Source organism: Xenopus laevis, chromosome 1L (assembly GCF_017654675.1).
Source record: "Xenopus laevis strain J_2021 chromosome 1L, Xenopus_laevis_v10.1, whole genome shotgun sequence".
NCBI classification, from domain to species: Eukaryota; Metazoa; Chordata; class Amphibia; order Anura; family Pipidae; genus Xenopus; species Xenopus laevis.
The window spans coordinates 57,116,929-57,135,853 of record NC_054371.1 but is presented as its reverse complement, the minus strand read 5'-3'; the positions used below and the strand labels follow the sequence as shown (position 1 = coordinate 57,135,853).

The 18,925-nt window shown below is 37.1% G+C and overlaps 1 protein-coding gene across 1 annotated transcript; it reads left to right on the top strand.

Annotated features, from left to right (window-relative positions):
• Positions 1-1,031: 1,031 nt before the first annotated feature.
• On the top strand, positions 1,032-18,713 carry tdo2.L (tryptophan 2,3-dioxygenase L homeolog). Its single transcript, NM_001095135.1, is given in 12 exon segments — positions 1,032-1,091; positions 1,178-1,283; positions 3,295-3,385; positions 4,874-4,944; positions 6,911-7,038; positions 9,176-9,362; positions 9,609-9,716; positions 10,307-10,418; positions 11,942-11,999; positions 13,669-13,748; positions 15,355-15,445; positions 16,548-18,713. Coding segments are annotated over 12 exon segments (1,221 nt in total). The 5' UTR covers positions 1,032-1,056; the 3' UTR covers positions 16,702-18,713.
• Positions 18,714-18,925: the final 212 nt, after the last annotated feature.

Genomic DNA, 18,925 nt, shown 5'->3' with positions numbered 1-18,925 from the left:
ATTAGCCAACGCTAGCGCAACTTCACTTCGATTGCCACAGTAATGCTAGCATAACTTCGACCAGCGTTCGCCACCCTGGACGAAACTTCGGATTTTAGTGAATTAGCATTCCCCTGGCGAATCTACGCCTGGCGAAGTGTTAAGATATGAGCGAAGCGAACGCTAGCGCAAATTCAGCACTTAGTGAATCTGCCCCTATGAGGGCAAAGTGTTAAATTGACTCTTGGGGGCACACTGGGTGCTTTGTCACTGCGAACTGGGGGCGGATTATGGCCTGAAAGTGCTTATGTACATTTTTATTGCCCCATGTGTGAAGTGACAGCTGGATGCTATTGACGTCAATGGTATGAGACATTGGGGGGCAATATTTGATGTTTTCCCATCAGCACAAAGATTCCAAGAAAAAAATATTAGAGGTTATTTACTTTTCCCCCGGGAACTTGAGCCCTGGGGAATAATAAATGATACCTTATAATATATATTTCTAGTGCTTCTTCTGAAGTGTCTTGTTTTTTTATCAGAAGGGACTGGGCATCTTGTTAAAATAAACGGAAGAGTAGACGGTGCCAAATACAGAGATAAAGCCAATAAGTTAAAAGTTTGGGCAAAAGTTAGTTCATCATCTAGCATTGGAGTTTATACAAGGGTAGAAACACGGTAAAAGTAATATTATAGTGATACAAAAAAGAAAAAGGTGAATGTCCTACAATGGTCCAGTCAATGGCCTGATCCCACTCCGTCTGTGAATCTGTGCACTATTTGAAAACTGAGACTCTTTATCTCAGTAAATGTCTTCCTCCAATATGTAGAAAAGAGGTGAGGTTTTTAGCAGTGCTTATGACCGAGTCCTCTTAACTACAATTACAAAAATGTGTTCACTCCAGATTAGCACTACACAGAAAGTTATCTTTGCTTTTGTGTACTTATTGATGTTAGATGGGCAGAAAGAGAGACCAAAAGGCGATTGGTTTCTGATGAAAAATCAGCAGGTATAAAAGCCACTGCAGGACTTGCTTCAGGTCAGTTGGGTTGCACAATACATCCCATAGTGACACAATGAGTGGCTGTCCTTTTATGGCAAAGAAACATCAGTAAGTAAAATGCTTTGGTTTTGGGGACACCAGAATTAGTTAAAATATCAACAGAGTAATCTAACTGATAGCATTCTCGTTTGAAGTTTTACTTTCAGTGAACTCTCTTTGGAAGACAAACATGAAGACAATTCCCAAGAAGGATTGAACAAAGCCAGTAAAGGAGGACTCATATATGGGGACTATCTACAAGTAAGTCATTGGTGTATTAGGAACCATGTACTAAAGGCCTATTTAACCTGACTTACTGTAAATGGGTGATTTGATACAATTTTGAAATTTAAAAAATTGTAGGTAGAAAACAAAATGTATATTTGTCAAAGGGTGAAAAGATCACCAGATCATGCAACAGAATTGTATGTGGATGCACTTATATATATTTAATATTTTTATATATCTTACCCTTTTTCACGCTCTTGATCCATATTCCCCTAGATGTGATTGTAGCTGTATTTTTACACCAGCTTGGGGGAGAAATACTTTTTATCATGAATCAAGCTCAATGCAATGAAAGATTGGGAAACCAGTATATTTCTATATTACAGCTATAGGATCTGTTATGCTCAGGACTTGGGGTTTTCTAGATAAGTTTTGTGTAATTTGGAACTCCATTCCTTAAAGTTGGCCATACACATAGAGATCCGCTTGTTTGGCGATGTCGCCAAGCGAGCGGATCTCTCCCCGATATGCCCACCTTGAGGTGGGCGATATTGGCCTGCACCGATCGTGGGCCCTACAGCCCAATGATCGAATCATAATGTAGGGTAAATGGGTGGTTGATTTTTAGTCGAGATGACCTTCCTATATTTCGGAGCTTTATGGGTAACGAGTTTCCAGGTAAGAATTCCTATACCTGTATTCTGATACTACTGCCTGTGTGTGTTTTTGGTGTGTTTATATACATAATAAAGTTTGTTTAAAATAAATTTTGAGCTGTTAGTGAGCCATTACACCTTCAGATTTACAAACTTTTTGTACACGCTACTTTGAGTGGAAGCAGCATAGAAAAAAGTTAAACAAATAAAAGATATGCCCTTTAAAATGAATCCAATGCATTTTTTAAGGCAAATCTTTAATTTGTTAGGGTGTAACATCCCACAGGAAAGAATTTTATTTAACTCTTTAAAGGAGAATTAACCGCCCCAATAAGAAAAGCTCCATCCACTACCCTAGATAGTCCCCCCTCCCTGCTTCCTCCCCGCATAGTTCATTATTCCAGAAAGTGTCCCTGAACAGCATGCTCACTTATTTATGCAGAGTAGCACAGTGGAGCTCATGGGTGCCATCTTCCTGATCTTCGGTCTAAAAAAGATTTTTTGTAAAACTCAAATTCAAGATTTATTAAGGGGCAGTTTTTTTAAGGCTCGAGTTCAAGTTTTTTTCCACAAAATTTAGAGCTTTCAAATTGTATTTTTTGTCCAAAACTCAAATTTCGGGTTAAAAAAAACTCAAATTGATGGAGTTTTTAAAAAAAAAAAAAAAATATTGCGTCCTTGGAAATAGCTTGAATCCGAAACTACATCACCTAAAACCTTTCGAAAATATGTAGAAGTCAGTGACAGAGGTCCCTTGAACCATTTTAAGAGGTTAAGAGGTTAGCCTGCTTGACGTTCAAGGATTTTTTTAGAGGGTTTTGCCCGAAAACTCGAATGATTCAAGGGATTCTAGTTTTTTCCACAGGTTGCTGGACTCAAACTTGTAGAATCAGGTTTTTCACATTCAAGCTTTTTCTTAAGTAAGAAACCGTTTAAGTTTAGAGTTCATTAGAGGTCAAAAAAACTTTGTTAAATCAGCCCCTTTCAGTGTAAAAATCACAAAAAATCTAGTACAAAACATCTCCAAGTAAAAGCAGTCAAGGTTCCACAGAAGTCAATGGGTGATGCGCCGATCCTATTGGACTTGTTTTTAGCCATTCAGAATATTAGAGGTTCAGAATTTTTAAAGGTTTTTTTGGCTAGTAATTATCTGCACTTTTTTCCATTCATACTTTTTATATTCGGATCTTTTACTTTCATGGCATTTGTGATTTTAGAGAAATAGCATTTAATTGTGGTTTCATTAAGCTCTAATACCACTACAATTAATAAAATGGGTCACAAATGGGCCACAATGTGTCTGTCTGCACTTCTAAAAGAAAGGTCTATTTGCTGGATCTAAGTTTTTGGTTAATTTAACAAAATGCTATTTTGGGGTTATATTTTAGCTTGATAAAGTACTGAATGCTCAAGAACTGCAGAGTGAAAAGAAGGGAAATAAAATCCACGATGAACACCTGTTTATAGTCACACATCAAGGTAGGTTGATACATTTCCTATATGCAGAAAACATTTTGAAAAAGGACAGTACAACTGGTTTTTAAGATGGCAGGGGTCACTTGCATACTTCCCCTATGGTTGTCATATGCAGATGTGAGTCTCCCAGGAGGGTTGTATTTCTACCAGTGTAATCCTAGTTATTTTTGTAAGACAAAACAGAGGCGCCAAAAGGATAAAATTAGCTAAAAACACTTAAAAACCCAATGGGTAATTCAGAGGAGGTAGTAGTGAACTTACCTCCTCCAAGCCGACACCAACGAAAGTGGTAATTTTCAGTAATAGTTTGTGACAGAGGCGCCTGGCATGTTTATACAAAGACACTGTTGTTTTTGCTCCCGTTCCACATTGCCTGATGAAGCAGGAAATGCCTGCGAAACGCGATGCAATACTGTTTTGTGAATAAACTATTACTGAAAATTACCACTTTCGTTGGTGTCGGCTTGGAGGAGGTAAGTTCACTACTACCTCCTCTGAATTACCCATTGGGTTTTTAAGTGTTTTTAGCTAATTTTATCCTTTTGGCGCCTCTGTTTTGTCTTACTACTATATCGAGTCCACCCCGAGTGGAGGGGTATCATCCCCATTTTCTTCTTCTACAGAGAGCGACGTCTTATTCCTGAGTGGGGTCAGGTTAATCTCCCCACCTGCCTATACAGTGGTTGCCTATCGGTAACCCTGGTTTGTGAGTATTAACTTGTTTACTCTACCATTACTCCTTGTAAAAACATATTACACTATTGGGGCTCTTGGTGTTCCTTTTTGTCTTCTAGTTATTTTTGTAGTTCTCAGTGGATTATTAGTCTATGGGGGTTATTTACTAAACTTCAAATGCAAAAATCCCGAAAAAATCGAACTTTTGGAATTTATTAAACCCCGGGGATGGAAAAGTCCATATCTGAAAATCCGGCATCTCAGTTCTGTTGAGGTTGCATATATGTGAATGGGAGAAGTCCCAATGTTTTTTGATGTGCGCTGGGTTTCGTGCAATTTGGTCAGAAATCGGAGATTTCGGGTGAAAAATCCAAAAAAAAATCAAGAAAATCAATTTTTTTCCCGCAAAGCAAATTTTATGAAACATTTAATAATAAATAAGTGTAAAAAACCCTAGCAGATTTGATTCTAGTTTGTAGCAGAAAATACTGAGATAAATTCGGACTTTGATAAATGGGATGCATGGGATACCTGCAAGTTTTTTTACAGTCTATGTAATTTCCAGGCCCCTCAAGTGCCATGAATGGTAATTGACTGGATGCTGAGGAAGTGTTTGTGGGTAATGCAGTTATCACTCTGAAACATGAAGGGTCTTGGCAATTACTATTCAGGGCAAATGAAAGAGCAATTATGAGCCATCAATATTCTGGATTCATTTTTACAAATTTATATATTTAATTTATATTTTTTGGCTTATTTTTGAACCCCGGTCCATACTGTATGAATATGCTAATAAAATATCTGGTTTCAATGCAGCCTATGAATTGTGGTTCAAGCAGATTCTTTGGGAACTAGACTCTGTTCGAGAAATCTTTCAAAATGGCCATGTAAGTAAACAATATATCTAAGTCATTTCTCATTGACTTAAGTAAAATAAATTGTAATGGCGACTTAATCCTTTATATGATCTGAATTATTTTTGTTTGACATTTCATAAGCAAGAAGTTGACATTACATTGGTGTTATAGACTGGACCACTGCTCAGTAATGCCTTTTTTGGGAAAAGTGATTTCCCTGATAGTGATGAGCTGAATAAATTTGCGAAACCAGCTCAAAAATTCGCCGCCAAAAATTCACCCGTGTCAAAAAAAATGGACGCCGGCATCAAAAACGAGACGCGGGTGCAGTTTTGTCAAATTTTTCACTGTTTCGCAAATTTCCAGCGAAATTCTCAAATTATTTAACGAAACGCCACAGATTCGCCAACCACTATTCCCTGACACAAAATTTCGAAATGTAAAGGCATAAAATAAAATCATTATGGGTGACTGTACATGCTACTACCATACATATATTTGGCCAGATGCAGCACAACTTGTGCGCAAGTTTGGGGAACATACCCCACATAGAACCCATCTAACGTCAGTGGATTTAAATATTTTCAAAGGAATCATACAAGATACACACAGGAGTACTGGAACATATCCTAGGGCAGAGAAAGTATGGAGCACCAATTTTTGATACCTATAACCTCTATACCTAGGGGCACATTTACTATGGGTCGAATATCGAGGGTTAATTAACTCTCGAAATTCGACCATCGAAGTTAAATCCTTCAACTTCGAATATCGAAGTCGAAGGATTTGCCGTAATTAGTTTGATCGAACGATCGAAGGAAAAATCATTCGATCGAACTATTAAATCCTTCGTATCGAACGATTCGAAGGATCTTAATCCATCCATCAAATGATTTTTCTTTGATCAGAAATTGCTAGGAAAGCCTATGGGACCTTCCCCATAGGCTAACATTGGTGTTCAGTGGGTTTTAGGTGGCGAATTAGGTGGTCGAAGTTTTTTTTAAAGAGACAGTACTTCGACTATTGAATGCTCGAATAGTCGAACGATTTGTAGTTCGAATCATTCGATTAGAAGTCGAGTCGAAGGTCGAAGAAGCCAATTCGATGGTCGAAGTAGCCAAAAAAATACTTCTAAATTCGAAGTATTTTTCATTCTAATCCTTCACTCAAGCTAAGTAAATGTGCCCCCTAATACCCAACCTCTATACATAGGGTGACAGAGGGTCCTTATAGATTCCAGTACATTTAACATTATTTCTCTAGTTTTACACAACACTTGCATAATGATCTGGGTTCTGAAACAAGGTCCAGTGAATGCAATATAACTGGTCTGAATTATTGCAATTATTTTGGGGAAGGAATGTTTTTTCCTATGCTAAACAAGATATATAATTATTATTACCTAAACAAATTAATGTCAGGTTGTCAATGAGAACCCCTGTTGGATAAATAAAGTAGGTGCAATCATAATAAGCAGTGACATGTTTGTTATACTACCTTGCACACCTTTACAAACAAGCCTTCTAATTACCATGATGCTCTTCTACACACAGCCCTTGTTGCTAAGGGTATACAGTATTCTTGACATATTCCATGTTCATAGTGCACTATTCTTTCTTTTAATTTGGCAGACATGTAGAAATATATTTTTGTATTGGCTGCTGTCAAATGAAGGTGATTTCTAAATGTGCAAAGTGCATGTTTTGTAGAACAAATCAATCATATGCTTATACATCAACTAGACTAGGTAAAAGGTGCATGTGGGTTCCTTCTGCACTGCCCTGAAATGTGCTGAAGGCCTCAGAGTTACAATCTACACGACTGAACTAAAACAATAAAGCAGTAATTGTATTAAAAGCTCAGAATAGGCTGTTTAATATACAGTATATTTTGTTGCAATTTTTGTTCTCTGCAGTGGCATGTTAGCTTTTATACACCACATAGCTGCGATGGTTGAACATATTCAAGTAATTGAGTTCAGCAAATCTTTCTACAGGTAAGAGATGAAAGGAACATGCTTAAGGTTGTTGCTCGCATCCACCGCATTTCCATGATACTAAAGTTACTGGTTGAGCAATTCTCTGTTCTCGAAACAATGACGGCAATGGACTTTTTTGACTTTAGGTAGGTATCCTTTGATGAACTGCTATGGCCTACATTACAGTACTTGACAAATTTCTCTTGTGACACCTACAGCCACATAACTAAGGGGCTGATTTATCAAAGGTTGAATGTTAAGAGTTTTTTTTACCTCGTATTTCCTAAAAATTCGAATAGTATCTTATTTAAGAAATACTAGAATATCTAAAAATCTAACAAATATTACCGTCCCAAAAAATTGAATCGAATTTAACTAAACCTGAACGAGAATGTCGGGAAGGCTATTAACATCTTCAAATGGGTCACTGGACCTCTGCCATTGACTTCTACATCAACTCGCCAGGTTTAGGTGGCAAATAGTCAAATTCAAATTGTTCCCAGGGTCCGAATTCAAATTTGAGTTTGGAATATTCCCAACTTGGATTTGTGAGTTTTGACCAAAACTGCAACTTGAAAATTCTAATTAAAATTTCCAATTCGAACCTTAATAAATCTGCCCCTAAATGTGAGAAATTAAACCAACTTTATTCTTAAATAAGATATCTTTGATTCTCCAGAAGTGGCTGGGAAAGGAAGTTCACAACATGTTGAGCAACAAACCTAAAAGACAAATATATATATATATATATATATATATATATATATATATATATATATATATATATATATATATATATATATATATATATATATATATATATATATATATATATATATATACAGTATATATATATATATATATATATATATATATATATATATATATATATATATATATGGGAAGTAATAGTTATAGTTGTACACTGACCATCAGGAAAGAGCTTTAACAAACTCTCAAATTTATCAAAGCCTTTTGGCTTTTTTTAATGTTCTAATATTAAGTTAATTCCAATGCAATGCTTATAAGAGACTTACTTGATCATAATTTGTGTTACTATCAGTAGTAACACGAAAAAATTATTTGTAAATCAGAACTGCCATCTTTGCCAATATAGTATGAGACCTGTTATCCAGAATGCTCGGGACCTGGGGTTTTCCGGATAACGGATCTTTCTGTAATTTGGGTCTTCATGCCTTAAGTCTACTAGAAATTCATGGAAACATTAAATAAACCCAATAGGCTGGTTTTGCTTCCAATAAGGATTAATTATATCTTAGTTGGGATCAAGTACAAGGTACTGTTTTATTATTACAGAGAAAAAGGAAATCATTTTTAAAAATTTGGATTATTTGGATAAAATGGAGTCTATGGGAGACAGCTGTTCCATAATTCGGATATCTGGATATCGGGTTTCCGGATAAGGGATCCTTTACCTGTATTACATCATTATAAATTAAAAATAAATACTGAGCTGTCTAAATCTACCCCTTAGTGAAGGCTGAAAAAAGTTTACATACCCATGCCAGTGATTAAGTGCACTAAGGACATGTTAATGCACAGTTATGTTAGGGCAAAAGTGGATAAGCATTTTCTCCGCTGGAAGAGAAAACACTGGAAGGCCTATTTCTCAAAATTCAAATTTGAGATTTTTTTGACACTTTGAATAAACTCAAGATTTTAACAAGCTTGAATATTTGCTTATTTATTAAAAAAATGTAATGTGATAAATGTGATAAAACAGTTCTATTCTACTCATCATTTCCAATGGTTCTACAAACGCTCAACAAAAATCACTAAAATTCTGCCTAGGACACATTGACGGCTACATTTCGACTCACAAGCTTTTTTATGCTGAGGTTTTACAATTGAATTGAATAAATACCAAGCATTCGAGTTTTTGAAACTATAACTTGAGTTTGTAAGTTGTAGAACATTTCAAATCACAGCAAGAATATTCATTAGAACGTGATAAATCAACCTCTTGGTGTAACATGCCCCATGAATACAGTACTGTTTGAGTTTTGCACCACTGAATTCATAAGGAGGGCACATAAAAATTCCCCTTTGTGCACCCACCCAAGCCAGTGCTTTGAAATCAGCACTAAGGTGCATTCTTTTTGCTCTTGCACTTGCGCAGGGTCAAAGAAAATTACTCTGTTAAATGTTTTTAACTTAGAACAGGTGAACATATAGCTGAGTAAAATAGTGTTCCTTGTTTAGGTTATGAATATGAATTCAGCAGAGCTAAAATTAGGAAAAAATGTTTTCTTTTCTTCCAAGGGATTACTTGTCCCCAGCCTCTGGTTTTCAAAGCTTGCAGTTTCGGCTGTTGGAAAATAAAATTGGTGTCCCTGAAATCCTACGAGTTCCGTACAACAGACGACATTATCGTGACAACTTCAAAGGAGAAACAAATGAATTACTTCTTAGATCTGAGCAAGAACCAACACTACTGGGACTTGTGGAGGTATGTCATTACAATCTACAATGGGTCGGAGGTCTGTACAGAACACTGGAATGGGTTGGGGGCAATTATTTAGAGAAACATTTTTTCACCACTCATTTACCCTAGTAAGTCCGAATAATATACCTGGATGGGGGTTTCTCAATACCTGAAAAAAGCTGTGAAAAAAACATGCAAATATATGAATATTCTTTGAAACTTTGAAAAAATGCAAATGCTTAATTCTCTTATTTCACCATCTGACTATAGGCATGGCTTGAAAGGACACCAGGGCTGGAGGAGGAAGGATTTCATTTCTGGGGAAAGCTTGAAGTTAATATATTTCGGGCACTAGAGGAAGAACTTCAAGCAGCAAAGGTATCATTTTTTTATGCCAAGATAAGGGATCTATCTGTAATTTGGATCTCCATCCCTCCAAGTCTGCTAAAAGTAATTTAAACATTGAATAAACCCAACAGTATTGTTTTGCCAGCTTAGTTATGCCACTTAGTTACCATCAAGTACACGGTTCTGTTTTATTATTACAGAAAGAAAAGGAACCATTTATAAAATTCATTTTTTGATTTAAATAGACTATTTAATTTTGGAGCTTTCTGGAAAATGGGTTTTCGGATAAGAGATATGCTACATAGCAAAAAAAAAACTTTTGAAAGATGTTCTTTCACAGCTTCATAAATATGCCCCAAGTGGCTCATACATCCCATCTCTTTAGATTTGTAAGTTTAAAGTATACTCCGTTCTATTGTACAGTGATGTGGAATATGCTGGTGCCTTGTAAATTAACTAAATGAACTAAGATCTATACTCTGAGAACTATAAAAAGCAGAGTTTGTGCTGCTAGTCTGCCATCCTGCCATTTTGGTTTCTGATGCAAACGTATGAATAGTGTGAAGAGCAAATGTTTTTCTGATTTATTGTTAATACTATAAATTCGACATTTGTTACAGACCAAGCCAGATTCAGAAGACAAGGAAGAACATTTGGCTGAACTTCAGAAACAAAAGGAATTATTTGGTGCTTTATTTGATGAGAGACGTCATGAGCATCTGCTCAGCAAAGGTAAATTAGTGAAATGACTGGATTAGAGAATACAGTTACAAATATGTGGTCACTATTGACAAGGTGGATCTTTAGAATGGCTTGAAGGTGGCAGCAAAGGTGAACTGTTCTATACATAGAGTGGTAATGAATTGCTAATCAGGTGCTGAAAACTGTCAAACAGGGGTGCATTTACCATAAAGGTCAGGGGTTATAGAGCACTAGACCTCATATAGAAGGTGTAAATGAAGATTGCATGGGATATTTAGGAAACTGAGAGAATATAGCTAATTATAGTTGACCACATTGAAATCCTATATTCACTTGAACGCTCACTTTTACCTAATAATATATACTGTATGTCCCTACAATAGAGACCGGCATGGGTCTCTTTTTTAAAAACCCGCACCCAAAACTGTACCCGCTTTCCCTGGGCCTGACCTGGACCTGCTTGCCCGCCATGGATTTCTATCCGATCTGCTCCCGCAGTGTTCACAGCGCTAACTGGAAGTGACATCACTTTAACCCGAAGTGACGTCACACTGGTCGGTTTTTTACCATTAGGACACTTTTCCGCTGTTTCCCTTGTATTGGCCACCTGTAACCCCCAGAGGATCGGATACCCGTGGGCCACCTGTAAACTCGCCAAATGATATTGCGGGTATTCTGCGGGTATCTGCCCCGATGCAGGACTCTACCCTAAAAATCACATACAGGTGAACAGACAATGGCAGAGTTTCACTCCAGTGGACTGTGGTGAGCTCTATTTTCAAACTTTGATAAATATACCACAACATATTACATTTTGTTTGTATCCTTAAACTATCATGAAGTGTATTTTCTTACAGCTTCATTACGGCGTTAATTGTTCAGCTTTAAATTGCATCCATGCCGAGGCTGCTTTGGTTCTTTAGACTAGCTGGGAGCAAGCTTTCTTCTTTTTTCTTTAGTCCCTTTTATTTAATAATTTTCTAACAAAACCTGGCAGAGAAGGGGCACAGCCAATCAAAAGTGTATATCCATGGAATGTCCATTGCAAGAACAATTCCCAATCACAGAATTCAGATTGTGACCATATCTGTAGCGTTAGAGTCCTATTCAGGATCTAAATAAGAGCGGCAGGGAAGAATAGACAGGTTATGGATGGAAGCGAGACTAAGAGAAATATTCCCAAGGACAAGTAGTGATTATATGAGCAGTAAGAGTAAAGCAAATGGGGAGGGAAAATATATACAAGCCCAAACTGCTGATCAGAAGAGTGAAGAAGCAGAAGTGACCACATTGCAGCTATTTCTAGTTCAGACACACTCTATAAAAAGTGTCATCTTTCAGTTTTTGATAAATTGCTTAAGGCTCAGTAGCAAATTTCTCTATGTTGAAAATGAACTGAAAAAATATACTTAAGGTAAAAAATAAACTTGAATTAATTTATTTTTCACTCTGTAGTCCTGGGTGTTAAATTACTTAATTTCACAATACTGCCTCCATTAAAAATAGATTTCTCAGAGCAGTATAACAAACAAGCTTAAACATTTTTTTTGCAGGAGAAAGAAGACTCTCATATAAAGCCCTCAAAGGAGCATTAATGATCAATTTCTACAGGTAAATTCATCTGTATGTACAAAAACAAAAGTGCTATGATGCTTAGCAATGGCGACAATTATTATTGTTACTTTGGTGTCACTTGTACAACATACCTAGCTGCAAGTTGTGTATTATAAGAAATAAAGTCCCCTACATTGAAAAGCACTTTGCTGCTGTAAAAAGCTCTACTTTTCTGGGAAAGCTTTTAACTAGATTTTGAAACATTTTTGGTGGAATTTGCCTCCAGTCATCCACAGAGCATTGGTGAGGTCGGAATCTGATTTTGGGTATATTGTCTGAAAGCCTGTGGCCCTGGGCCTTTCCAAGGTATTAGCATAGGATTGATGTATTGTAACACCTATATAGTTTACAGCAAATTGTACATTTTTCTGTATATGATGAATTAAAGTTGAACAATCGATTGTAAACCCTGCTTCATAAGATAATTGCAGTTTCACCACCAAACCCCTTGCCAGGAACCCATCACCTGTTCTGCTCTACTGCGCACCACAGTATTTTTTAAAGGAGTTTCATACATCTTTACTCTGTCGCAATAGTAGTTTCAGTATCAGTCGAACAATCCATCTTTTTTTTTTTTTAGAAAATAAAAACTATTTTTAAATGTACACACTTAAAAGGTCCCCATTTAAAAAATCATGTCATGGGGGAAATGGGGCAGGTTAAATGAACGGAGGCAGCATTTTATTACCAATTTGCCCCTTCAGTACCTTCTTCCTGCACTATGTGCCCATTTACTTAGTTCGAGTGAAGGAATAGAATAAAAAAAACTTCGAATTTCAAATGTTTTTTTTGGCTACTTCGACCATCGAATTGGCTACTTCGATCTTCGACTACGACTTTGAATGGAGCGATTCTAACAAAAAATCATTCGACTATTCAACCATTCAATAGTCGAAGTACTGTCTCTTTAAAAATAAGACATGTATGGGATTCCTTATCCAGAGACACACTATCCAGAAAGCTCTGAATTATAATATTCTCCCCCAGACTTAATTTTAAGCAAATAATACTAATTTTATAATGACTCCCTTTTGGTTAATTAAGGGGCAAATTTACCTAGGGTCGAATATCGAGGGTTAATTAACCCTTGATATTCGACCGTCGAAGTAAAATCCTTCGACTTCGAATATCGAAGTCGAAGGATTTTGAGCTATTCCTACGATCGAACGATTCGAAGGATTTTAATCCATCGATCGAAGGATATTCCTTCGATCAGAAAATTGTTGGGAAGCCTATGGGGACCTTCCCCATAGGCTAGCATTGGCCTCGGTAGGTTTTAGGTGGTGAACTAGGGGGTCAAAGTTTTTTTAAATAGACTACAGAATGGTCGAATAGTCGAACGATTTTTAGTTCGAATCGTTCGATTCGAAGTTCGTAGTCGAAGGTCGAAGTAGCCCATTTGATGGTCGAAGTAGCCAAAAAAACATTTGAAATTCGAACTATTTTTCCTCTATTCCTTCACTCGAACTAAGTAAATGGGCCCCTTAATGTTTAAATTATTTTTTGTAGATAAGGTATGATAATCAAAATTCCAGAAAGATCCCTTATCCAGAAAACCTCAGGTCCCAAGCATTCTGGATAATAAATCTTCTGGTTTAATGTGTTTATCAGATACTGAATAGACAAGTTATGAATCTGCAGTGTTCATATGTTTTTCCTTTGTAAGGGAGGAGCCACGGTTCCAGGTTCCATTTCAGCTTCTCACTTCTTTGATGGAGATCGATACCTTGATGACTAAGTGGAGATGTAAGTTATAGAACTTTAGTTTAGTTTTAGTGAAAAAAAAAAATCAAGATTTATTGAAAAAGTATTCCCGTTGAGTGGGGTACAAATTCACTAAGCCGCGAAGCGCCGAACGCTAGCGTTAATTCGCTAGGGTTTGGCATTTTCGCTACTGCGCAAATTCACTAACGAACGCTGGCGTAGTTTCGCTAGTGTTACTTCGCAACCTTACGCCAGGCGGATTTTCGCTAGCGACGAAACTACGCAAATTCACTAACTTGCGCAGTGTACTGAACGCTACCTTTTACGCTAGACTTCCTTCGCCACCTCAGACCTGGCGAAGCGCAATAGAGTAGATAGGGATTGTTTAAAAAAGAGTCAATTTTTTTTCTAAGTCCCAAAAAACGCTGGCGTGTTTTCTACATGATGGCTGATAGGCTAAAAAAGATCGAAAATTTTTTGGGGCTCCCCTTCCTCCCCCTACATTTCCTGACTCATGGCAACTTACCTAGACAGTGGGCACATGTGTAGGGCAAAATAAAATTTTTATTTGCTGATTTGAAGGTTTTCTAGGCATTTGTAGTGCAGATACGTGTTCCTCCATTGAAATTTGAATTTCGCGCCGTATGCAAATTAGCCTTCGCTAGCGTAACTTCGCTTTATATAGCGAATCAACGCTAGCGCAACTCCGCAACCTTACGCTACCCCTGTGCGCAACTTCGGATTTTAGTGAATTTGCGGAGCCCTGGCGAAACTACGCCTGGCGAAGTGCGGCGAAGTTGCGCCTGGCGCAACTTCGCATCTTAGTGAATTTGCCCCTGTTACTATATACACATAGCCACACATACTATATATTTTATTAAGACAAAACTTTTAATAGTACAATTTTAGCTATTAGTTTTATAACGCAATCTCTTAAATAATTTAAATGAAATATGTTGACATGTTGTGGGCACAGTTGGTGTTAATTATAAAGGTGGTGCCTAGTAAAAATGATAATAAAATGCTATTATAACACTAATACAACGATTTTTTTAGGGAAAAAGCATGTCTATTATGACTCCTATTGATAAAGCATTGTTTCATTCAAGCTGATTACAGAAGTTATGACTGTGGTGCACAAAAAAAGGGAATTTTATATCCACAACCATTATTCAGTACTTGCTATGGCCATTAGGTGCATATAAATTTTAACTGGCCAGTAATGGATTATTGTAAAAATATTTTATTTTCATGCAAGGTCAATGGAGACCCTTGTTATAAAAAAAACACTGGCACATGGGCCACTTTTTCATCCAGGTAAAAAGTGCCTGAACTCACCCTATTAAACCTGAAAGCAAAAGCCTCACAGACTAAGTAGTGATCTATATAAAAATAATAACTTCAGAAGCAAACTCATTTAATCCAAGGCTATTTAAGTGCAGATGCCCTACAAGAAAATAAGGAATATTAAAAGAGAGATACTATACATGAATCTTTGTGTGTGGATCTGGGCTTGTAGTTGTATACTTGCAAAATGAATGTGTTATTGAAGGCAAGATATTATTGTAAATGAGCCTTGTTGTCCCATAATCTAGACAAAAAAAGAAACCCTCATGCTGTATATAACGTATACCAATTATTTATCTAGATAATCATGTATGCATGGTGCACAGAATGATTGGGAGCAAAGCTGGAACTGGAGGCTCTTCTGGATACCAATACTTGCGCTCAACTGTGAGGTAAGTAAGAGGAGCCAGTTGTGCAACATCGCTAACAAAGCCTCTAGACTGCATATTTTAGTAACTTCTCCCAATAATACAGACTAACACATACTGAACTTATGTTTAACACACCTTGTATATAGGGGAAAAAAATCCTATCTAAGGGCTCTTACTGATGAGCGGTTGAAGCTGCACTCCCCTGCGTTCCATTTTTAAGCATTTAGCCTCAGGGGAGCACAGGGATAGACGCATTACGTTTTTTCCAATGGGGCTGTACTCACACAGGCGCATGTAGGCTCCGAACGCAGGTTGAGACACAACATGCTGCATTTTTCCTGTGTTCGGTGCCTACACGCGCCTGTGTGAGTACAGCCCCATTGGAAAAAACGTAATGCGTCTATTCCTGCACTCACGCAGGGGAGCGCAGCTACAACCGCTCATTAGTAAGAGCCCTAAATAACCTGGAAGCAAAACAAAACATATGAGATACATACTAGTACCAGGCATCATGATCTGCTATGGTGGAGCTCTTCAGTTTAAGAAGTTCTTCAGTTTAAGAGTTCTATAACAATTGAGGTTTGGGAGCTAAATTGTATTACAGGAATGGTATCCGTTAGCTGGAAACCTGTTATCCAGAAATCTCCAAATCATGGCAAGGCTTATAGACTCCAGTTTACCCAAATAATCCAAATTTTTAAGAATGATTTTCCTTTTCTCTGTAATAATAAAACAGTAGCTTGTACTTGATCCAAACTAAGATATAATTAATCCTTATTGGAGGCAAAACCAGCCTATTGGGTTTATTTAATGTTTACATGATTCTCTAGTAGACTTTAGGTATGAAGATCCAAATTAAGGAAAGAGTCGTTATCTGGAAAAACCCCAGGTCCCAAACATTCTGGATAACAGGTGCCATACTTGTACTATAATGTTATACACAGAAGTCTAGGCAGAAGTTTGGAGTCTATTTAAAAAGAGGGTGAAATGTTGCCTGCGGGAAGCTAATCGGACAGCACAGAGATATGACATTGTTAATGAATTAATTCTAGTGATTCAAAAACTTGATTTCAGTTTATTTATTTGATCAATGCAAATTTCTCTCTTTTTTTCCTCTCAACAGTGACAGATACAAAGTTTTTGTGGACCTATTTAACCTTTCGACATATTTAGTGCCACGACACTGGGTACCTCGCCTGAATCCGAGCATTCATAAATTTCTGTACACGGCTGAATGCTGCGACAGCTCCTACTTCAGCAGTGATGATTCTGACTAAAATTTCTGCTCTAAAAAATACAAGGATATTTTGTGCCACATAAAAAGTATTACAGCATAAATGGAAGAATCAACGTTTTTTTTAAAAAGGAAATTATGGTGCAGATTTATCAGAGGTTTTCAATTTCTTATCAGGCTTCCCAGACATTCGATATGTGCAAACATTGTTTGGAAATGATCTAACTGGCCAATCCAGTTAATAGGCCACTTTGATCAGTTCAAACAATATACAGTTATCATTATATTTGTATAATAGACATGCTATCACAGACCAGCCACAGCAATAGCTGTCAAGGTATTGAATCCTATGCAAAGCTACAAGCAATGATACATTGAAAACAAAAAACACTTGTGATAAATATTGATTGATATTTATTAAACTAGTGCTTTCTCAGCATATCACAATGAATTCAGAAGAGTTCATATGGAATAAATTAAATTCACTATCACTGTGAGCATACATCAGATTGCCCCCAATAGGAGCACACAAGCAATGTGCTGTGGAAGGTGGATTTCATTACTTCCTCACAATAAAGGCTTATTTATGATTGCTTGAGCAATCATTTACTAAAGTCACGCATGAGTTTCTGAATGTATGCGTGGTTTCTGCTCCAGTTCCCTTGGATTGTTGCGAGTGGGGTTTTTTCCCTGAGTGGGCTTTTTTTGGCAGCTTTTAGGTGCTGAACTTTTAATCTTCTTCCAAACCCTGCTCAGGAAAAAAACCCGCTTGGCAACAAGCTAAAGCAATTGGAGCAGAAATCATGTGTAAGTTCAGGTTGGCAGTGGGTTTTTCTCCGCTGGCATTTTTCTGCCTGCTTAAGGGTTCAAGCAACTCTATAATGATTTTTGATAAAAACAGCACCTATTTATTGTCAGCGAGTTGTTACATAGGTATGGAAATTGTTGTAAGTATATGTTAGTATATAACCATGTTATATGTATCTTATCTTCGACATATAGGGGGAAATTTACTAAAGGGCGAAGTGGCTAACACTGGCGAAAATTCACCAGTGTGACGTCATTTCGGCACTTCGCCGATTTACGAACGGTAGTTGGCGTAAATTCGATGGTGTAATTTCGCCAAGGAGATAGACTCTGGCGCAACTTCGCCCTCTAACGCCAGGCAAATTTTCGGTAGTGTTACTACGCAAATTCACTAAGTTTTTGATATTACTGCATGTTACCTCCATCGCCAGACTTGCTTTCGCCACCTCAGACCAGGCGAAGTAGATAGGACTTCCTCAAAAAATAGTCGTTTTTCTAAGTCCTAAAAAACGCTGGCATTTTTTCCTTTTTAAAGGGTGATAGACTGAAAAAGATCGTAAATTTTTTTTGGGGTACCCTCCTTTCCCCCTACATTTGCTAACATATGGCACCTAAACTAAACTGTGGGCACATGTGTAGGGCATTATAACAACTTTATATAATTTTATTAAGGTTCCCTGGCCTTGTGTAGTGTAATGTATTTGCTGCAGCATATACATCCATTGCACTTTAACTGCACGCCGTATGCTAATTAGCCATTGCTAGCGTAACGTTGAACTGCTGAGCGTAATTTTGCCAGCGTTCGTTACCCTGTGCACAATTTTGGATCTTCGTAAATTAGCGTTGTCCAGGCGAATTAGCGGCTGGCGGAGTGTTTTGCGATGTGTGCGAAGCTAGCGCTGGTGAATTTTCGCCGGTTAGTGAATTTGCCCCATTGTTTGTGAATAGCAGGGATGATAAACCCATGGCCCTCCAGATGTTATGAACAGCAACTCCCAGTGTTCACAAACACCCAAGGGTTGGGATTTGGAGTTGAAGTACAACCCATCTTGGGAGAGATCAGATGGAAACTATACTGAAGGACTGTAAATAAATATATATAATATTCTATCAATAACTTAAATTGCCTATTTATAGTACATAAAGCATTCCTAAACATGGAAATTTATACTCAGTGCTAAAGTGTATTTCAACCGATTAAAACTGTATATTTGCTATTTGGTTTTAAATAAAAACTATACAAATGTATCTTTAATCTATGTTTCAATAATGAGGCTGCAGATATATTTAAAAAGTAATAGCTGCATATTGTAAATGGCAAGAAATAGCAGCAATAGTGCAAATACTAAAATAATATATCATTGATGTATTCATAGGAGAGAAGTCAATAATATCATCAGGCTTTAGTGATGGGGAACAGTATGTGTGAAGCAGTGGTGACATCAATAGCTGACATTTAA